Source organism: Pseudophryne corroboree, chromosome 2, assembly GCF_028390025.1.
Source record: "Pseudophryne corroboree isolate aPseCor3 chromosome 2, aPseCor3.hap2, whole genome shotgun sequence".
Lineage (NCBI taxonomy): Eukaryota > Metazoa > Chordata > Amphibia > Anura > Myobatrachidae > Pseudophryne > Pseudophryne corroboree.
In genome coordinates, this window is record NC_086445.1 from 498,384,523 (window position 1) to 498,408,378 (window position 23,856).

Genomic DNA, 23,856 nt, shown 5'->3' on the forward strand with positions numbered 1-23,856 from the left:
TTTCCTTCTTTTTCCTAACAGAAATGGCCCCTGACTAACGTAACAGAAACTTTGTTAAATATGAAATACATATATTGTACTCCCGCTCAGGAAGTACAAGGTATGTTAGATACCCTCAAAGACTAATGTTGCATTACACTGTTCTAGATTCATGTCCATCACAGGTAGAGGAAATTATCTCACAGATACCGGGTTCCCTATGAACTTAGGATGGACAGGACACTGGATTGATGGCTGAAGTAGTCCCAGTAGTGACACAGCATGCACAAGCTTTAAGGGGGGGTAGACAAAGTAGGTAATCAATTCCCCGTAGTGCCCAATCCAGTTGTCATTTTAATAAAATCCCTTCCACCTCTACAAACTTATCTGTCACCAACTCTATTCTGTTTCTCCACAGTTTCCTCTTCATCTTTTGCGTTCACACAGGGTGGTACAATACATGGACCCGATTACAGTTCAAACACTACATGCCTAATTGGTCCTTCAGAGTTCTGTCCGAACCCAGTATATCTCACCAGCACAATGACACCAGTATTACTGCAGTGTGCCTTGTCATGCACAAAGGGTGGAGGAAGGATGAGAATACTGGTGAAGGGAATTTTTTTTATAGACACTGATATGCCGTTGGTAAACGCAGACCTGATATTTTCTTCTTCTTTCTCTCCTCTAGATATGTGTTTTTCTTTTTTTTTTTCTTTTTTTAGTTATACTCATGGTACTCTACATTGCAAACACACAACAGTTAAATTAAGATACAAATTTGTGTTCCCTACAGGAAAAGGAGGTCTGGAAGTCGAAGGGGTATGGTTAGGAGTCCCCAGGACTCTGGAGAGATGGACAAGGTAAGCCAGTGGCCCCCAGGACGTATACCCAAGCCTAGCTGAGGCGGCATATGGTCTGACTCACCTAGGGTAAGGAAGGTATGTGCAAATTGGTAAGAGCTTACTGGCGTGTACCAGGGTTCTCTTCTCAGGCAAGCAGGAAAGCAATGACCTGTCTTACTTGCATGAGGAAGAACATTTGGTAAGGTAGTACTAACAGGGCCATCCCATATCCCTCCTGCAGACAGACCTTTTCAGATAATACAAATCGACTTCGTACAGTTAACACCCTTTAGGAATTATTGTTATGTATTGGTGTGCACTGATGTTTTCTCAAACTGGGTAGAGGCATTTCCTGCCGCCACGGATGCTGCTGTGTTTACCGCAAAAAAAATTGTGCAGAAATTTGTGTGTAGGTAATGGTACACCTAGGAGTAGGAGCAAAGCTTGAAATTGGACTATTGTGGTCATAGACACTGCCACTAGTATTAGGTAGCATCGGAACCACTCCCAGATCTTCACTTAATGAATCACCCTCTTAGAAATTTTTGTTTTTGTTTTTGTGTTTTTTTGGAAGACAACCTCATGTCATGATTGATCCGCACAATGATCAGAAATATACCAATGTGGTGACAGTATAGTACCTTATCGAGATGAGCCAGCATTTGAGAACTTGACAAAATAACTTGAAACTGTTGATTCCTGGTATGCCAAATACTAACTGTCTTGATTGTGAACCAAGAGACTGTGTGATTGTTCTTACACTCAGGTTGCCTAATAGACAGGTGGGAAGGACCATACCAAGTTTTGTTGACAGCACTATCCCGTTCAAAGTAGCTGAGAGAGAGACTTGGGTCCACGATTCCCATTGCAGGAAAGTCGGTAGTCCGGAAGGAACTCGTAAATGGAGTGAGATCGCAAAAGTATCACCAGAGACTCTGTTCCGTGAAGACTGAGAGGCGGCACTGTTGAACACTACCTGAGCGTGCTAAAGGATTACAGAAAGACCACTCATTGTAATTGATTTGCTATGGACAAGATTTGTTTTGTTCTATTTTTTTCTTTCCTTTTTCCCGCTGACAAACATTTTTTTCAGGACATTCTATTTTTGCGAGGTTTTTCATGAGGAGTCGAGTGTGGGACTGGAACTGGTTTTGGAGGAAGGAGTGATTTAGTTATAGGATCCCAGGATTAGCCTATTAGTTTGTTAAAGCCAGAGAAAAATCAAAGGTCTAGTAGTTACGGAGTTCGGAGGTAACGTGATAGGCTATTGTCTGAGGAATACTGTATTTTGTAGTTATTGTGATCCCATATTTGAAGATGAGTGCATCCAGAGATGTCAGTCTAGCAATAAGGTGACAGACATCCATTGAGTGATTACCACTCACTAGCGGGTAAGGTCTTAAACAAAACGGAATGTTGGATGTGCTCACAGGTACTTCTAAGACAAAAAGATGAAGGATTAGTGCCATATTTTTTTTAGAGTTAGCTGAGGTACTTGAATTACACGGAAGGGGGAGGGGACCGGTGGACAAAGGATATAATATAACTGGATCCCCTAGTCTTAAGATCCACCAGTACCATAGATAAATCCTTGGTATGTTTAAATCTCACCAATTTCAGGAAATTGGGAGGTAATCAGGAACAATCAGACAATGGCTATTCACACATAGCAGATAAAGAGCTCATTAATATATGTGAAAGAAAGGTTTATGAGTGGCTCTCCCCGAACTCCGAAGGTTTATGTTATCTAGGAAGGACTCTACTTATAACCCTTGTTCAATGATGAAACAGACCTAGCATACGTTCCAGAAATGGAAACAATGTTTAGGGAATGATAGGAATGTAAATCATGAAAATTTTATATGTCTCTTTCACAATTTGTTTGTGTTTTCTCCCTCTACCCAGCAGAACCTCAATCGAATCCGAACATCAGTGTACAAAGACGTAGGTACATGTATGTGTGAAATGTTCGTTCAAATCAGACATCATAGGCCATAACACTGTTCCAGCATACTCTATAGGTTGACTATTGTCCCACACCCAACCAGTGGTCCCGTGGCCGCCGAGTGCATATAGAGGATGTCTCGTCCTCCTCCCTGTCTTCCCCAAATATAATCAAGTGTCTGATTTGCGAAATGAATACATACGTGTGTCTAGGTCACCGATTATTGTTTGAAATATTTTTCTTATGTTAATAATTTATGGCAGTTATTGTTTACTGCCAATAGGTGGACTGTCGAAGTAAAAAATATTACATAGAGAGAATATACAGACTCCACACATATTGAGTCGCTATGCTTGCAAATACGCGCAGCGAGCACAGCAATATATGGTATCATATGCACAGACACAGACATGCCACAAAGATAGATTCAACACATATTTCATACAGCACATAAGAGAGGAGCATTTGAACAAAATATGGTAATTGTATTGCTGGACGTGTCTGTATGTGAATTAGTTTGTAATAACTGCTGTATAAATTGTAACCATGTAACTATATATATATACTGTACATTGTGATATATTGAATACATATCCTTATAATAACAAATATATACATCAATGAGCTTTGGAACTCAGATAATGTGTGGGTGTATTATTTTCTCTTATGGGATGTAGTGTTTTTGCGATGTATAGCGCACATTCATAGCACATGGTAATAAGATGCGCAGGCATCCACAGTATAAATTAGAGCTGGCATTTTAAATATTTGTTAGAAAGTAATTTGACTTTTACAGGTGAGTGATGGATGGAGTGAGTGATGGGAGCAGGGACTGATGTGCTGGATGAGTGATGGATGGAGTGAGGTGTAGGGAGTGAGTATTGGAAGCAGGGACTGATGTGCTAGGGTGAGTGATGGAGGGAGTGAGTGATGGAAGCAGGAACTGATGTGCTGGATGAGTGATGAACGGAGAGAGTGATGGAAGCAGGGACTGATGTACTGGGCTGAGTGATGGATGTAGTGAGGTGCAGGGAGTAAGTGATGGAAGCAGGGACTGATGTGCTGGGGTGAGTGATGGAGGGAGCGAGGAGCAGGGAGTGAGTGATAGAAGCAGGAACTGATGTGCTGGGGTGAGTGATGGATGGAGTGAGTGGTGGAAGCAGGAACTGATGTGCTGGGTGAGTGATGGAGGGAGGGAGTGAGTGGTGGAAGCAGGGACTCATGTGCTGGGGTGAGAGGGGGAAGAAGGGAATGGGTGGCACAGGGGTAAGAGATGGAAGGAGAGAGTGAGAGGTGCAGGCATGAGATGGAAGATGGAGTGAAAAGTGCATTGTTAAAGAGTCATAAAGAGAAGGGTTGGGGCTGTGGGAGCGGTACTCGGGATCACGGCGGTCAGCATACCGACCCCAGCAGCAGAATGCCGACAGGGGGACAAGCACAACACAGACCCTTGCGGACTTGCTGCACTCGCCACGCAGCAGGCTCTGTGGTTCGCTGCGCTCGCCACAGGTTCTATTCCCACTCTATGGGTGTCATGGACACCCATGAGTGGGAACAGTCCCCGTGGGTTAACATTCTGTCTGTGGGGGGCGTGGCCTGGCCAGCAAACTGAGAGGACGGGTTTTCTGGGAGCTCTTGCTGGCCCTTCACTGTTACTTAATTATATGCGCTTTTGGGGGTTCTCCCTACCCCCACAGTCCTCTGATACCAACCTCCACCGATTGTGCACGAGGGGCTGCGGCTACGGAGCCGGGGGACTCTTTTAAGGGTCCTTCCCCTCCCTGTGAAGCCGGGGCCTGAAGTATGTACCCCCCCCTCCCCGGATTGGATGCTCGGCTGAGCGGATCCTTTTGGCGGCGGAGTCCGGGTGCAGGGGAGTTTACCCCCGTAAGAAAAGCAGCGGCAGTCCCTGCAGTCGTCTCGCCCGTGACCCGGCGGCCGAGGAGCTGTGTCTGCGAGCCCGGCAGCGGCCCTGCGCGGCTGGTGAGTCCCCCCCGCTCGCTTACCTCCTAGCGTCCAGGGGTCCTGCAGCGAGCGCGGCGCCTCCGCCCCTGCTGGATCCCATCCACGGCTGTGTGCAGTGCGGGCGGGCTGCGTGACTCTCTCCGGCGGTCGAAGCCTCCATCTGCCCTGCACTGGGACCAGGATCTGAGATTTGGAGGACCTGGGGTGACCGTCCCCCCCTTCCCCCTCACGATCTAAGTGCCGGCGTGTGCTCATCACTGCTGCAGGCTGGCTAACGGCTCGGCCGCGGCCATCCCTGGTTAGGTATAGCAGTTTTCTGGGGGGCTACCCCTGCGGCCTCCCTGCTCTCACTGCACCCCACATAGGCACTCCCCGCCCCCTGTGGTGAATACTGTCATGCCAGGGGCCTTTTGGTTAAGGCCCTCGGGCCATTCATAACTCTCTATACTGCCCCTCCGGGCACTGATAAGGCCCCATCTGGGTCTACACAGGCCAGATCTACGGGGGCACTTTTACCCTGCCCCGTGCTAGGCCAGACGACCTCCCAGGGTCACACTGCAGACCCCTCTCCCCTGGGTGAGACATACTTAGGCGGCTTACTCCTGCTCCCAATTGCCGGTACCCTTCCTGTTCATAGGGGCCCCCTGCCTTCCCTGTTTTTCCCCTTTGCTGATTGGCACCCCGTCTCCTCTCAGTGCTTCCTGCGGCTCTGCCCGTAGCTGCCAATGTTGCTGCTCCGCACTGAAATGCACCGCCCTAAGCTCTCGTTCTCTACTATTCTGCACGGGGCCACCTGATGGCCGCCTGAGACCAGGCCACGGGGAGTGACCGCTCCCCAGGAGCTATGCTGTTGTATGTATCTTGCAGATCCTGACACATCCTGAGCTACTTGCAAACATCCTCCTTGCTGTCCCCCCCGGAATATGGGACGTACCTCGAAATCCTCTAGACGGAGCAACAACAACCAACCTCAAAAAGTCACGAGGTCTCAAGCGGACCTGATGCCTTTTCTTCACCCCACGACCTCCCCACAGATGGAGAACCGCTCTTCCCCCCGCCCCCGCCTTCTCCCTCTGCTTCCTCGATTTCGAATCCGGCTGATGAGATGGCTGACCCGGTGTCAGCAGGCGGTCGCGACCTCCGGGAAATCCTGACCTTCATGAGGTCCCTTCCTACTAAGCAGGACCTTCAAGACACTATTAGAAATGAGCTCGCCTCCATCAGAAGCGACATTTCACACCTATCTGACCGCTTGGTGACTCTGGAAGAAGACCAAGAGGCTAACGCTTCCTGTATGTCCTTGTTGAGAGACTCTGTCCTTGCTCAATCCAAGGAAATCTGGGCTTTGCAGTCCAGAATGACGGATAGCGACAACAGGGGCAGGCGGAACAACATCCGCGTCCGTGGTCTTCCGGAGGAGGTTACCCAATCTGGGCTGGTGGATGCTCTGACCAAGATATTTAACGAACTCTTGAACAAGGATTCGGATAACGTTATCACTTTCGACAGAGCCCACAGAGCCCTCCAGCCAAGAGGCCTCTCCACCGACCGGCCTCGTGATGTAATTTGCCGGCTCCATTACTTCACCCAGAAAGAGGAAATTATGTCCAAGGCTCGGCATGGATGGTCTCAACTTCAATGGCTGTGATATAAGCCTCTACCAAGACCTTTCTTGGTACACACTCCAGCAACGGAAATTCTTGAAGCCCCTAACGGACGATCTGCGAAAACGCCAGCTACGCTACTGTTGGGGTTTCCCTTTTCACCTCCAAGCCTGTTCCTCCGGAAAATGGTACACCCTATCTTCCCACGCAGACCTCACCCAGTTCTGCTCCTCACTAGGCCTACCTCCACTGTCCATTCCTGATTGAGAGTTTCCTCTTCCGGATGTTCCTCTCCCTAAGCGGGCTTCTAGCTCGCAATCATGGCATGAGGTTCGGGGCACCAGGAGGAGAGCCCAGTCGACTACATCTCCCTCCAAGACTGATTTGCTGTAACGGACCCTTCTGAATGATATTGTTGGTCCTGCCCTTTATTCCTCCTACAGAGACTCTTGCTGATAATGCAATGTTGGAGGGTATTTCTTTTCTTGTTCGAAGGGTCCTCACACATGTTTAGTGTTATCTCCTAGCTGTTTACGGAGGTTATTGATGACTGGTTTATTTGTTTGCTCATGTTGGCCTGTGGGAGGGGAGGGCTGTGGATTTTCCTGCTGCCCTTGTCCCCCACTGGCCACTTTTCTTAACGTAGGATTTTTTCCTCTCTTTTTGTGTCGGTTTTAAACATGTTTTTTCATCGTGGTTCCTGTTGCGGTTCACTCCCGCTCCCCCCATTACACCCGCCTTTGGCTCTATGCTGGTAGGGAGGCTGGCGGTGATACGGTTCAGTCTCTCTCCTGCGGGTTTTTTGCTGATGTTATTACATTGTTTTTGTGCTTCTTTCTTCTTTGTCTCTTTTTCCATGCTTGTTCTTCCTTCTCCCCCTTCTCTTTCCCTCCACTTTCAGATTTACGGGTATTAGTTTTACTTCATTCCACCATGAGTGTCCCGGGGAAGATTAAAGTGCTGTCCCTCAATGCGCGCGGTCTCAACACGCTGGAAAAGAGATCTAGCCTTCTACGTCTGTTGAGATCTGAAAGAGTAGATGTTGCATTAGTGCAGGAGACCCATTTTAAGGTTGGGATTCGTAACCCCTCTCTTACCAGTCGCTACTTCCCCGCAGCATACTATTCTAACACCCCGGGTAGCAAATCCAAGGGAGTGGCTATTGTTTTCTCCAGGGACATACGTGTTTCAGACGTTACCGTACACAGGGTAGTACCGGGTAGGCTTCTTCTTTTGACTTGCAAAATCTTTGAGCAAATGTTCACTTTTGCAGTGATTTATGCCCCGAACCAGGCCCAACTGTCTTTTTTCAACTCCTACCTCCCGAGGTTAGACTCTCTACTCCAGGGTGTCACTGTCTTAGGTGGTGATTTCAACTGGACATTGGACCCGAGCACTGACACGTCATCCCAAACCTCTAGATTTGTTGCATCCAAATATCGCCGTGTTAAACACCTACTTCACACACAACAACTAGCTGACTCCTGGAGAATCCTTAACCCCTCAGGACGTGACTACTCCTTTTATTCACATCCTCACCGGGTTTACTCCCATATTGATTACTTATTCCTTAGCCATATAGACATCTCCCGCTTCTCATAGATGCCACTATTGGCCCTGTCACCTGGTCTGACCACGCCCCAGTGACTTTGACTATGGCCCTCCCTCATGGTTCCCATAAACAATGGACCTGGAGACTCAATGAGTCTCTTCTCTATGATACACTCTGTAAGGATGCCTTAGATAAGGCCCTAGACGATTATATTGCCATGAATGTTACAGATGATGTCTCCCATCTCACTGTGTGGGAAGCACATAAATGTGTCCTCCGTGGCAAATTGATACAACTAGGCACTTATAAAAAGAAACAGAAGCAATCTCTGATCTCAGGACTTCTACTTAAGATTCATGCCCTCGAGACCTCTCACAAGGTATCACTGTCAGACGTGATACTTGTACAATTGTCGGAAGCCCGCTCACAGCTGAATAAACTCCTCTCTGACAATATAATCCATTCCATTCGTAAATGTAAACGGAAATATTATCAATGGGGCAATAAGCCTGGCCGAGTCCTGGCTCACGCTATACGTGCCCAACACTCGGCTTCGTTTATTAGTTCAGTGAAGGACACCAGAGGGATCCCCAAGTTCAAATCACCTGAGATTGGGCCTTGCTTTATAACCTAGAGAGTGCTCCCTCAGATATAGACCCCCACCTTTCACTCCAAAAAATAAGGGACTATCTGAAGTTGATTGATTATCCTGTCCTCCCGCCCTCGAAGCTCAGTATGCTAGAAGCCCCTTTCACAGCCCAAGAGCTGGATCAAGCCATCTCCTCTATGCCGTCGGGAAAAAGCCCTGGCCCTGACGGATTCACTATCGCATACTACAAGGTGTTTAAGGATAGGTTGCTCCCTCTTCTCCTTCGAGCGTTTAATTGAATTGCGTCTGGCTCTCATTTCTCCCGTGATTCTCTGGAGGCCCATATTTCGGTGATACCGAAACAGGGCAAAGACCCCTCGGTCTGCTCCAGCTACAGACCCATTTCCCTCTTCAACGTAGATCTCAAAATCTACGCGAAGATTTTGGCGAATAGACTAAGTACGCTGATCCCTCTCTTGGTTCACAATGACCAAGTAGGTTTTGTGGTTGGCCGGGAGGCCAAAGACAACACAACCAAAATCCTCAACCTCATCCATTTAGCATCCCACAGCTCTACCCCTACTATTCTACTCTCTACTGACGCCGAAAAGGCATTTGATAGGGTCAGTTGAAAATTTATGGAATCCATTTTGGAACATATAGGCTTAGGTCCCAATGCATCTACTTGGATAATGGCCCTATACGACTCCCTGATGGCAAGGGTCAGTGTAAATGGCACCCTGTCCGACCCATTCACCATAAGCAACGGTACTAGGCAAGGCTGCCCACTATCTCCTTTGATTTTTGTGCTTTGTATTGAGGCGCTGGCTAGGTCTATTCGGGCCAATCAAGCTATCAGGGGTTTTACCATAGGTGATGGAGAATATAAGCTAGCCATGTTTGCCGACGACCTCTTAGCCATAGTTTCCCATCCCACTGACTCCCTTCCGCACCTAATGAAAGAACTTGATCTATTTGGACAGCTTTCCAATTTCAAAATTAATTATGCTAAATCTAGTGCTCTTAACATTTCCGCCCCTGCGGACTCCGTCATGGACCTTAAACGCTCTTTCCCCTTCTCGTGGCAATCTTCCCACATAACTTATCTCGGTGTTAAGTTGTCCGCTAACGAGTCCCAGTTGTTCCCATTGAATTATTTACCTCTCTTGCAAACGATTCGGAATGACTACTCTAGATGGAATATGAAATATCTATCCTGGTTTGGGAGGATAAACATAGTTAAGATGAATACCCTCCCTAAATTATTATATGTGATGCAGACCCTCCCGATCCGCATCCCGGAGTCCTGGTTCCGATCTGTCTCACTTTTGATACAGCAATTTGTTTGGCAGAGTAGGAGGCCTAGGCTTAAAAGCTCCCAGTTGACCAAATCGACTGCGAGTGGCGGCCTTCAGCTTCCTGATATAAAATATTACTACTATGCCATTCTTTTGAGTAGAATTATAGACTGGATGAGACATCATGAGCTTAAGCAATGGGTGGAGCTGGAGGGCCTGTACGTACAGCAATTCCCAGAAATATTTCCTTGGCTCCCCTCCCCCCCTAAGTTGCTCCTTCCCCACCCTACTATAACTCCTACACTTGCCGTCTGGAAGTCACTGTGGGAACTACCTTATAGCTCTTCTAAATGTGGAACCTTGACATCCTTCCTGCCCAACCCTGACTTTGCTCCGGGTGTCAACCCCGCCCACTTCCTGCGTTGGGCGCAAACAGGTCTGTTCAGGGTCGGTCAGATGGTGTCATCGACCGGAGTCAAACAGTTCTCAGACCTGAGGGCGAAGTGGGACATCCCCCAGCAGGACTTTTGGAAGTTCCTACAAATAAGGCACTTTTTGATAACTGGCACTAGACCCCGGAACGCTGCTAGAGAATTGACCCTCTTTGAGAAACTCTGTGTTGCTGTCCTTGACCCGACCCACACTATTTCCACACTTTACAAGATTGTTTGTCACTCCCAACCTATCGATACTCCTTCCTTTGCTGTGGCTTGGGAGAGGGACCTGGGCATTTCCTTATCCCCTAGAGATTGGGGAAAAAAATTCTTAAAAACCCACACGAGCTCTGTTTGTGTCCAGATCAGAGAGACCCAATATAAAGTTGTGACAAGGTGGTACAGGCACCCCTCTCTTCTCCATGCTATGTATCCCTCCTCATCAGCCCTCTGTTGGCGCTGCTCCTCCCCATCTGGCACCCTTCTACATATTTGGTGGACATGTCCACTGATCCAACCCTTTTGGCGGGAGGTTATACGCATTTCTCGGGCCATCCTTAAGATTCAAATCCCGCATGATCCAGCATTCTGACTTATTAATCACTCCACAATTCCAGTGTCCCAACACAAACATTCCCTATTGCGACATTTAATTAACGCAGCGCGTGCTGTACTCCTCCCACATCCCTCCTACGAGTCGTACATGGTTCACTAAACTAGATTATTTCATGCGAATGGAGGATCCGTTCCTCTCATCCCCTCCCCCCCCCCCCCCGCCCCCTCTCTCTCCCTTTCTTCCTTCCTACTTCTCCTTGCTTCTACCCTTGTTGCCTTTCGGTGCTCCTATTCTGGTCTTCTATTAGTTTTCATGTTTCTTATGTATGAGAACACCTTTAACTGCTGCTGTGCAACACGGCTCGCCCGCTGACATAGCTAGATTTCCCTGCGATAATTCTTTGGAGTATACCCTGCTCCTCAGATGTTCAACTCTAACCGCCTGCAAATTTGGTATATATTACCTCTGACGGTTACACTCGCTTCTGCAGGTTTGCTGCTTCTTCTATTGACGCTTATACAATTAGATTTGTGTCTATTAGTCTTATTTATGTCGGTGTCTCTGTATTTGTAACTGCATAAATGTTTTTCTTTCTTTGTTTATGTATTTTAAACCCTTAATAAAAATTGGTTATAAAAAAAAAAAACATTCTGTCTGCTGGTATTTTGATCGCTTTGGGTCCCATCATCGGCGTGGTGACTGCCGGGATCCTGAGCACTGGTCACATGACCGCATCCCTGAGTCCCATAAGAGGTGTAAGAGGTAAGTAAGGGAAGGAGGAAGTATGAGAATTTTACATTATCAAAATCCCTAAAATTTCTGGGGTTCTAGCTACACCCCAGATCCCTGACCAGGGCCGTCTTTTTGTATGCGCTTAATGGGCACTTGCCCAAGGGTCCCAGGAGTCTAAGGGCCCTAGGCTGGTAGCTGAAGGTCCCCTCTTTCCAGGGGTTACAGTTTTTATTTTTTAAATCGGCCCTAGGGAACCTAAGATATCAGACTTCTAAGCAGTGGGCCCCATCCGAGCCTGTTAATTGCTCTTCCCAGCCAGATATCTCGGGTTCTGTCTGACTTAAGGCCCATACACACTTGCCGATAAAATGAGCGACGTTGCTCATTTTCCCCCTCCATGAGCGACGTTACTCATTTTATCGGCAAGTGTGTATGCCGCCAGCGACGACCGATGCACGGCCCCGCGGCTCTGCAACAATCGTCGCTGTCGCCAGTGCATGCATGCAGGATCTGGATTGTCGTCCACGACCTGCATGCAGGGCTGGCGGAGGCGTGACGTCACTGAGCGATATGAGCGGTCATATTGCTCAGTGTTTACAGTCGGCCGCCGACCGGCCGGCCCGGGAGGAGAAACATTAGACGACGTCGCTCATAGAGCGACATCGTCTAATGTGTATGGACCTTTAGAGTTTTTCTGAGGGTATACAACAAAAGCTGAGACTCTCCCCTTTTGGTGGACACTGGCAGCTTGCCTCTACTATTCCAGGAACCAGAGATATAAGCCTTCCAGCAGCTGGTCCCTGCTTCAGCTCCACACGCCTGGTATGCAGTTTTATATTTTCTTTGGTGGATTGCTCTGGCTTCTGAACTTTGATCCCCAAGTCCCCAGTACCTCCTGAAAGGTGGGACTCTAGTGTTTTACCCCAGTGAAAGCTAAGAAATCTATTTCCAGGAACAGAAGATATCTGCATGCTGCAAGCTGCACTCCCACCAGAAAATGATGAATTTTAAGCCCACGCCACTATCCACCCCACCCCTACCACCCTTGAGGTCATGTACCCGGGCCCTTCATTCAGCCCAATGCTCCCTTCTACAGTTTAGTGTTCTCCTTCCCGCCCCATCTCACACCATCTGAGCAGTAAAGGAGTAATTAGCAGAAATTACTGCTCCAGGTCCTATATGCTGAGCAGAAGATAAAACACCCCCTATCACCCGTGGAACATAAAAGCTGCCCTGATAGCATCCCCCACCCCTACAGCTGCAGGATGGGTAGGGGCCCCAGTGCATTGCATTGTCCAGGGCCCTACACTGCTGTTAAAACAACCCTTTCCCTGGTCATTCTGTAAAAATCTCCATATATATATTAAAAAAGAGTGAAGGCGCACTCAATGAGCAAGTATAACAGGTAATTTAATACAAAGGTAAAATCTCACATACATCTTAGTTTAAAACAGCAAGCTCACAAACGGTTCCCTAGTGCCTCCGGATAGCAGCTGGTGAATCGTTCCTCACGGCTTAATAAGCAAACAATCTCTTCGGCGTTTGAGCTCACGGACTTGATGTCAGACAACTAAGATGTATGTGAGCTTTTATCTTTGTATTAAATTACCTGTTATACTTGCTCATTGAGTGCGCCTTCACTCTTTTTTAGTGCACATTGGAATTATACAGCTGTGGTTACGCTGTTTACTTGAAGTGCCTGCACTCGCATCAGTACATTTACGGAGCAATAAGATTCAAAGAACTGAGGACATTGTGGATATGTGTTTTCCAGGAGTAAAGTAACTTTCACGCTGACTTCTCTTTCAAGTATCTGGTACATAATCACCGCTTGTAGTAACTAAGGATATGACTCTAAACTATAAATGGCCAGGCCAACAGCTTGTACACTGATGATGTCACGGCATAAGTATTTCTTCACAGCCATGGCACTCCTTGTACTGAGGTATTCACATATGCTATACTATAGTACAACACACGCCACACACTGTCCACATGCTGCAGTGCATATATCTTCTCCATAACAGTTCATATGTGGATAATATTAATGTTGATGGACACATGATTTACAAACCAAAAAAACGTAGCACTGCAATACCTCTTTACAGTATATGTCCGAAAACAAGCATAGTTCTTCAGTTAGTATCAATCTCTGAGTTTATTTGTCCAAGTTGGCAGATGTTCCAGCTAAAACAATAGGTGACATCTAAGTCCAACCTACTATAACACTTTAGGAGGGTGTCCTTCATTAATTTTCCATTATCATCCTATAGGGCCCATTTATCATAGTATATTTGCGGCTATATCCCCCAAAACAGCCTTTTTCAAGGGTTAGGGGCAAATCTATCCCTCGAATGTACGGTATGGAGGAGGGATCATAGCAGGTATCTCAGATACCTGCTGCGATCCCTCCATTGCCGTCTGCAGCTGCATCCCACATAGGTTTCTATGGTGGATGCGATGCTGCCTGATTTGCCAATATCTGGAATGCGATGCATTCCCAATATCGGTCCCTACAGCTACCGCCATCTGAAAATGGCGGTAGCCCATTGTAGCCTATGGGCTACAGATGGCATTAGTAGCCAGCAATGCTGGAAGTGGCCTATTTGCTTGTGTGGCTGTGCTGACTGCGTATGCGCATAAGCCCCACCAGTCCTCACAGACATCGCAGGGACTGGAGCCGTTGTCCCTACATTTGCTGGATGATACATCCAGTCGATAGGGTCACATATTGCAATACAATCCTGGGCAGTAAGAATCAGAATCAGAATCAGCTTTATTGGCCAGGTGTACTCACGTACACTAGGAATTTTTTGTGGTACAATGCATCGCCAAGCAGCAACATGTAGGGGGGAATACATAGCATAAGAAGGGGGAAGAACGTAGCATACATTACAAACATTACACGTATGAGATCATACTGCAAATTGCAACTGTACGATAGACTCGACATAATATACATGTAAGACTAAAAATGAATGCTGCTTGGCAGAGCAGCACCGAGGCAGCCATTCGCGGCACCATCTTGAACTCAAACAATGTATATAAAAAATGTAAGCAATACATCAAAAGATAAACCACACAGACATAAAAAAAACACATGAGCACACAGAAAGCATAATAGATGATTGGTATTGGCATTTTGGGTAATAACTTCCATGGGCTGTGTATTCCAGTCTCACAGGGTACCAGCTGCGGCAGCCATCTTCAGCTCACTGCATAGGATTACCCTGGGTGGAATAGTCCACCCCTAGAAGAGATGACACAAAATGAGGGTGATTGCAGTGTCCTAACGTTCAGAGTAGGGTGCCAACAAAACTATCAGGTCCATGTATTTTAATCCCATCCAAAAGCGTACCAGATGAGGCAGCCATGTTGGGCGCACTACGGAAGTTACACTGGGAGGTAAGCCATACATGGGCCCAATGCATACATGGGAGAACGGGCACTTGTGTAGTCGTAGAATATAACCTGTATGAACAATCCACGTGAGGCACAACCTGCCCGAAGAGGAAACATCAGAGTCCCCCATTTGGGGTGCACTGTGTTAGGTGCTGCTGGCACGGTGTGCAATCAGTGGAGGTACACCTCACAGGAATACCACACGGTGGGGTGGAAGTATGCAGTAAAGAAAGCACATGGTGAGATCACCTTTGCAGGAAAACAACGAAAGGAGGGAAATTATCCTGGTCTAATTGGAGCAGTATGGGGTGGTATGAGAATGTGGGGAGCACATCAAAATCCGATGAAAATGTCTCTGTTGGGCCTGGCCTTGGTGCTCTCTAACCACCACCAGTGCTCCCTGCTCACCTTGAGGGGCAGGCCTGTAAGGCACTACTGATGCTCTCTGCCAGAGGGTTAGTAGGGCTGGTCCTGGTGATTTCATTGCAGAGGTTTGGTGAGTAAACATAGTGTTCCTGAAGTCTTTCTTGATCCTGCCCAGATAGCATGCAATATGCGATCTATGATAAATGCCTCCCGATATATACTGCACAGTTCTGCCTCATGTCTTAAAGAGCAAGAAAAGCAACTATTTCACATTAACATAAGCTGAAGCCTGTGTAATGCTTAGCTGAATAATATTCGTGAAATAAATGAACGTTGTATACATAAATAATGTATGTATACCATTCAGAGGCAGATTTAGATGTCATGGTGCTCTTAGCAAGACATCGATCTGGGGCCCCCCTTCATCAAACAATCCATAGCACTATATTTGCATTACTGATTTATTCTCCTTACATTATTTGAAGATTTTCTACCTTATACTCATTTTTAAACTTTAAGTGACCCCCCCTCGTGATTGTACAGTAGAAGCAATAGTGCTCATTTTATGGTGCTTTATGTTATCTGTCACCTATGTATATCTGGAAAATGTCAGCCTTCTGTGAGCAGTATCTCATTACTGCTGTCCAATCAATGTGCTGACTATGACAGCATGCTGGGGCAGCTGTCCAGTCAATGCGCTGTCAGCCTATTGGGGGCAGTTGTCCAGTCAATGTGCTGTCTAATCAATGACAGCCTGCCAGGGCCTGGAAGCAAGCAAAAATGCCCTCCATTATACAGTCCTCTCTGCAGGGCCCCCTGGGACCCTGAGCGGCTGCTTGTGTTGCCTAGTGGTAAATCTGCTACTGATACCGTTGCTCACCTTTATGCCTCTTCAGCAGTAGATCATGATGAGAGGGAAATGCTTCTCTAACTATAACTAAGCATGCAGAATCTGAATAACAGCTGTGCACACTGGCTGTGTAGAAATGCTCACTGTAGGACGGCTGTTTCATACACAGACAAGGCCATTGACATCACAGTAACTCAAATGCCAGCTTGTTGACTGGTATGAGGTCCCATCAGCACACTGTTATAAATCTAAGAGGAGCCTCAGTTGCCTGTTGTGGAGTACACAGGCAACTAAGCCGGGTACACACTGGCAGATATATCGGCCATTCAGTCGAATGGCCAATATATCGTGAGCTCATCGGCGGGTGTGTAACCCCGATATATATCTGTGAATGATGCCGTTCACAGACATACTGCGTTGGCCCTGTAGCATAACCGATGGCTGATATATCTGCAGATATAATGGACCATCTGGCTGTATGTACAGGCGGTCCGCTATCCGCCCATACAATTGCTGCGGGGGGTGGGGGTTTGATGCAACAGCTGAGTGGGCAAATTCGAATGCCTGCCCAGCAGGGGATCCTGACCGACACATTAAGTGCGTTGATGGGTCTGCCGATGTGATGGTCAGGTTTGTTCCCAGCCTGATATTTTACTTTTATAACTAAGCTGCAATTGTATTACTAGAGTAACATTGTTTCATCTAAGCCAGTGGTTCCCAAACTTGTTTGAATCACGGCACCTAGAGTATCATAATTTTATCATGACACCCCTAGACCAAAAGTTTCTTATTGAGAAATTTGGAAAGAAATATTCAATTAAGTAAATTGTGTTTATATGTCATCCTTAGGGTCAGTTGTGTGATGATGGACAAGATTTGCCTCTGTTTGTCCACATATTTTATGATTGACAGCCACCAGCACTGGTTTTGCCTATTACATTGACCCTAAATAATTAGAATTGGTCCTGGACCACCAATCCAAGGCACCCCTGCAAGTGTCCTGAGGTACCCCAGGGTGCCACGGCACACAGTTTGAGAACCACTGATCTATGCTGTGAATTTATCAGTATGCTATACTGTACTTAAAGTTGTGTCTAATCGTATTTAGTAGCTGCATTTTAATGACTGACTGTAAATTATGCACATTTACAAAGGTATCATACTGAAAACTATTTTACCAATCCCATCAATGAGAATTATGTCTAAAAAATGGGCATATGTTTTTGGTGCAGTTTTCAAAAACACTGTTTGACACATTCAACCGTTTATATGAATTCAAGGTCGCAAAACCAGCATTATTCAAGACTATTCATTAAGCAGTGAAAAGTGTGGAGAAGTGAGCTAGAGGAGAAGTTGCCCATAGTAACCAATCAGCACTGAAGTAACATTTATAATTTGTATACTATAAAATTATACAGAGCAGCTGATTGGTTGCCATGGGCAACTTTTCCACTGGCTCACTTCTCCACACTTTTCACTGCTTTATGAATAGACCCTATTGTGGAGCTAAAGTAGCTCCTTCCAGCGTTGACATTGTGTTTTTGAAATTCTGATTATTTTACTTGGACTGTTAGGTGGCATTTACGCACAAAATGGGAGATTAATCAAACCTTGGAGAAAGACAAAGTGGAAAAGTTGCCCATAGCAACCAACTGGCCTCTAACAGTCCTTTATCTAGTACAGTCTATTGAAGCTGATTGGTGCTATGGGCAACTTCTCCACTTTATCTCTCTCAAAGTTTTGATACATCTCCCCCTAAGTGTCTGATTCAGAGGTAGAAGCAATGTCGATATCGGTCGCAGTGGAGCAATTTTTTACCACTGTGCCTGCGTCATAGGCCACACTGCACACCTGTGGCAGTTGATTAGCAATGGTGGATGCAATGAGGAGTTATTCTCAAAGCAAATGACAGGTAGTGACTGTTTGGAGGAGGTAACGGAGGGTGGCTACAAAAAAGCAGGCATGTCACCACCCTTTTCTGGGCGTGTCTTAGTCAGTTACTACAAATTAACTTGAGTTTGGACTGGACCCTGAGACAAGGAATGCTTATAAGTTCAATGGTGTGACAGATGTTGCAGTTTTTGGACGTAAGTGGCAGATCTGAGACTCTGGCGGTGGACGTCACTGTGCACAAGACAGCCGCTGAGTCATTAGCATATTTCCACAAGTCTGCTACGTCCAATATCGCAGTTGTGAATGTAACTACGTGTACCTCTGGATCAGGGCCTAAGTTATACCACAAGTAATAGTCTATAGGTTCATTACACATAAACTTCTTTTCATTTGAATAGGTGCAGCATTTGGTGAGCAGATGCACATGTCCTGTGCAGTTTTCTATGGCCAAAGTATCTGAAGGGAAATACAGAGTGGGAGAGTCAAACAGTCTGATTTTTATAAGGGTAAGTAGTTGTGAACATACCAAGTGCATGTATTTGTAGCGGAAATTCATAAGGACACCATCACTAAGTAACATGTCATAATCATAAAGTTAACCTAAAACAGTCACATTAATATCCCAAAATATAAGTGAGTGTTGTTAGAAGACTATTGAATATTAAAATATTTTTTTTGTCTTAAGTTAGGATATGCACCTTATGTGCTGACTGCAGTCAATTAAAAACTTTCATTGACTGAAATTGTTTACACTATGGTGTGATGTACTGTATAGTACAGAACCCTCTTAAACCCCTTAACGGCTGAGGGCCATCCAGTTAAACTTATCCAGTGACATACGATTATACTTAACATTTAAAATAAAGACTCGGAGACTTGAGTTTGGCAGAAAAACTTGACGGCTATTTATTTATAAGTAGTAAACTAATGTATCTAATAAAACAGAGTAAAGAAATTAAGAGTATGGTGGCAATAAAGAACGGCATTAACAGCCCACACCAAATGCTCTATACCAACCCAAAAAAGTATTTTTTCAAACCAGCGCTCCAACACAGCGGTGCTGCAGACTCTGCTGAAGTGGTCACCCCCACTTCCAAAAAAGGCTTATCAACAATGTACAATATGCAGATATGCGCACCCTGGGGTTTTACAGGATATTAGTATATTCTATCCAGACCGTGTAAGTGTTCAAATGTTCAAAATCTTCATTAAAGTCGGGTGAAGTTGTTCATTTTTCCTCCAAAAAAACAGAAGTATGGAAATATATAGTGAAGTACAGTTTTATTGGAAAAAAAATTTTTGGGAAAAAATTGGTAGCATGAACACAATTGAAATACAATAGAAAATATATAAAATGTAAATTCCACCAATAATTTGTGGGGCAAATATGCGTACCAGAAAGTATGGGGTCCCCAACGAAGGTTACCCTATAGCGCTTTTGAGGTATTTTGAACAGGTACCTCCCGGGATCTCGGTACTGCTACTCCTCTGGCCGTGGTATTCCTGGGTGTCTCCCCTCTCACTGGAACAATCGCAGTCTGTCCCACAGCACCAACGCGTTTCAGCTCTCTGGGAGCCTTTTTCAAGGTGTGTGGTGGAATGGAAACTGGGGAAATTTATACCCAGTGGAGTGATGTGATTGGCTCAGACTGGACTTTCCATGGATTCACATTTCTTTTAAATAATTATATAATACTATCCATATAGATACTGTGGGATGTTATAATGCCCCCTCTGTGGAAAACGATTCTTTTAAAATGTATTTTAAGGTTTAAAAACCGGCTGTAACTCCGGAATTCGGCGTGCGTTCCAACTCGTGGAACGCACCCTATTTCCGGTTCCGGCTGCCGTCCTCCATCGCGCACTTCCGGCGCTACGCATACTAACGGTGCTCATGCGTTCCAGCTGTTGGAACGCATGGTGCATATCCCTTTTCGTTTCACATGACTAGGGTTTCCGGTTGCGCTGTGAAACGCAATGATTCTTAAGTATCACAAAGTGGCAACATAATTAGAGATACCACTTGGGGGTTAAAAATACAAACGTGGGGCGGGAATAAATTGTAACAATGATAACTAGTATATAACCCACGTTTTATGGAGTAACCCCTTTTTTTTTTATAAAAAAGCATAGTAAAAAGAGACTTTGGACATTTGAGTGAAACAATGGCAGCAATATTAAGATATGGATATATGAATTTAGACAGTGAGCACAACCCAATAATCAGGGGTGTTTTTCTCACTTCACATAAAATACCATTTAAAATATAGAGAATAAATAAAAAATATATACATATGGTGAATATAAAAATACATATATATACATATTCTAAAATATGAAAAGGTCGGTATAAAACATCTTAAAAATATATTCAAAAGACACATAGAGACAAGGCTTTAGATTATATGATAGAGCACAGACCTAGAAAAATGGATTGAGGCTAGAGTTCATTTTTATAGGAACCATTTCAGTTCGAAGTCCAGGTTAAGACCCTTTGGTGTCAGGGTCCCCATATTATAGATCCACCGCATTTCTGTTTGTGCGAGGTTTTCTTCTAAATTTCCATTTCTCCAGTGGTTCTGTACTTGTTTAATGCCTACTACTTTCTCTAAAGCGTTACAGTTCTTATTGTGTGTTAACTTGAAGTGATTTGAAACTGAATGGTTCTCGAAACCCTTTTTGATGTTCCGGGTGTGTTCTGCCCAACGTTCCTTCAGGGGTCTACTTGTACGACCAATGTACTGCAGTTTGCAACTGCATTCTATAAGATAAATGCAGTTCTTGGTGTTGCATGTGATGAATTCTGAAATATTATATGTGTTCCCCGTGGTATTGGATCGGAATTCCTCCGTCTTGCTTGGTTGATTGGAATGGCTCCTGCACATTATACACAACCCACATCTGTGAAACCCCTTCGTTTTGATTCTGCTAGATTTTTTAGGTGCGGCCGCACTTTTTACTAGCTTCTGTTTTAGATTCGGTGCTCTTCTATACACGAATTTTGGGTTCAGTGGTATTACTTTCTCTAGGATTGGATCTCTAGTTAAAAGATGCCAATGTCTTTTTATAATTAGTTCCATTTCTTTATGTTGGCTGTTGAAAGATGTTATAAAAGGTAAAGTGCATGTGTCTTCTTGAAGTTTGCTTTTTGGTTTTAAAAGATCTTGTCTATTCATTTCTTGTATTTCCTTGATGTATTGATCCATTTTATTTTCCTCATATCCTTTCGAAACGAATTTTTTCTTCATATCAGCAGATTGGTTGTTGAAAACTGTAATATCCGTGCAGTTTCTCCTTAATCTTCTGATTTGACCTTTTGGTACATTTTTTAGCCAATTGAAATGGTGGTTACTCGAGACTGAAATGTAGGAATTACTGTCTGTTGGTTTAAAGTAAGATTTTGTCTTTAAACGATTATTTTCAGCATAGAGAGTAAGGTCCAAAAAGTTTACTTCCTTTTTACTAGTGTTGAATACTAGAGAAATGTTAAAATCGTTTCTATTGAGCGATTCACAAAAAGTGTTTAGGGTTTCTTCATCGCCTTCCCATATAAAAATAATGTCGTCTATAAAACGATACCACAATTTGATGTTAGATAAAAAGGGGTTATTTTCTGACCATATGTGATGATTCTCCCAATGGCTCATAAAAAGGTTGGCATACGCGGGGGCAAAACGGGTGCCCATTGCAGTCCCCATTTTTTGTAAATAAAATTTCCCATTGTGCCAAAAAAAGTTGTTGTTTAAAATAAACCTGATACTCTCCATTATAAATGGAATCTTCTCTTTTTCGAGGTTGCTGTTTTGAAGATGGTGTTGCACAGCATTAATTCCTTTTTTGTGGTCAATAATTGTATATAGACTGCATACGTCTGCAGTGGCCATGATGTAATTGGGTTCCCATTCAAAGTTTTATCTAACATCAAAGGAAATACAAGAAATGAATAGACAAGATCTTTTAAAACCAAAAAGCAAACTTCAAGAAGACACATGCACTTTACCTTTTATAACATCTTTCAACAGCCAACATAAAGAAATGGAACTAATTATAAAAAGACATTGGCATCTTTTAACTAGAGATCCAATCCTAGAGAAAGTAATACCACTGAACCCAAAATTCGTGTATAGAAGAGCACCGAATCTAAAACAGAAGCTAGTAAAAAGTGCGGCCGCACCTAAAAAATCTAGCAGAATCAAAACGAAGGGGTTTCACAGATGTGGGTTGTGTATAATGTGCAGGAGCCATTCCAATCAACCAAGCAAGACGGAGGAATTCCGATCCAATACCACGGGGAACACATATAATATTTCAGAATTCATCACATGCAACACCAAGAACTGCATTTATCTTATAGAATGCAGTTGCAAACTGCAGTACATTGGTCGTACAAGTAGACCCCTGAAGGAACGTTGGGCAGAACACACCCGGAACATCAAAAAGGGTTTCGAGAACCATTCAGTTTCAAATCACTTCAAGTTAACACACAATAAGAACTGTAACGCTTTAGAGAAAGTAGTAGGCATTAAACAAGTACAGAACCACTGGAGAAATGGAAATTTAGAAGAAAACCTCGCACAAACAGAAATGCGGTGGATCTATAATATGGGGACCCTGACACCAAAGGGTCTTAACCTGGACTTCGAACTGAAATGGTTCCTATAAAAATGAACTCTAGCCTCAATCCATTTTTCTAGGTCTGTGCTCTATCATATAATCTAAAGCCTTGTCTCTATGTGTCTTTTGAATATATTTTTAAGATGTTTTATACCGACCTTTTCATATTTTAGAATATGTATATATATGTATTTTTATATTCACCATATGTATATATTTTTTATTTATTCTCTATATTTTAAATGGTATTTTATGTGATGTGAGAAAAACACCCCTGATTATTGGGTTGTGCTCACTGTCTAAATTCATATATCCATATCTTAATATTGCTGCCATTGTTTCACTCAAATGTCCAAAGTCTCTTTTTACTATGCTTTTTTATAAAAAAAAAGGGGTTACTCCATAAAACGTGGGTTATATACTAGTTATCATTGTTACAATTTATTCCCGCCCCACGTTTGTATTTTTAACCCCCAAGTGGTATCTCTAATTATGTTGCCACTTTGTGATACTTAAGAATCATTGCGTTTCACAGCGCAACCGGAAACCCTAGTCATGTGAAACGAAAAGGGATATGCACCATGCGTTCCAACAGCTGGAACGCATGAGCACCGTTAGTATGCGTAGCGCCGGAAGTGCGCGATGGAGGACGGCAGCCGGAACCGGAAATAGGGTGCGTTCCACGAGTTGGAACGCACGCCGAATTCCGGAGTTACAGCCGGTTTTTAAACCTTAAAATACATTTTAAAAGAATCGTTTTCCACAGAGGGGGCATTATAACATCCCACAGTATCTATATGGATAGTATTATATAATTATTTAAAAGAAATGTGAATCCATGGAAAGTCCAGTCTGAGCCAATCCCATCACTCCACTGGGTATAAATTTCCCCAGTTTCCATTCCACCACACACCTTGAAAAAGGCTCCCAGAGAGCTGAAACGCGTTGGTGCTGTGGGACAGACTGCGATTGTTCCAGTGAGAGGGGAGACACCCAGGAATACCACGGCCAGAGGAGTAGCAGTACCGAGATCCCGGGAGGTACCTGTTCAAAATACCTCAAAAGCGCTATAGGGTAACCTTCGTTGGGGACCCCATACTTTCTGGTACGCATATTTGCCCCACAAATTATTGGTGGAATTTACATTTTATATATTTTCTATTGTATTTCAATTGTGTTCATGCTACCAATTTTTTCCAAAAATTTTTTTTTCCAATAAAACTGTACTTCAC

At 44.6% G+C, this 23,856-nt stretch overlaps 1 protein-coding gene across 1 annotated transcript in view; it reads left to right on the plus strand.

The window, feature by feature from the left end:
* The window catches only part of GAS2L2 (growth arrest specific 2 like 2), a 93,264-nt gene that overhangs the window by 50,055 nt on the left and 19,353 nt on the right, over positions 1–23,856 (plus strand). Inside the window, exon 4 of the mRNA XM_063953985.1 lies at positions 18,409–18,516. Coding sequence (XP_063810055.1) covers positions 18,409–18,516 — 108 coding nt within the window. The remainder of the gene's footprint in view (positions 1–18,408; positions 18,517–23,856) is intronic.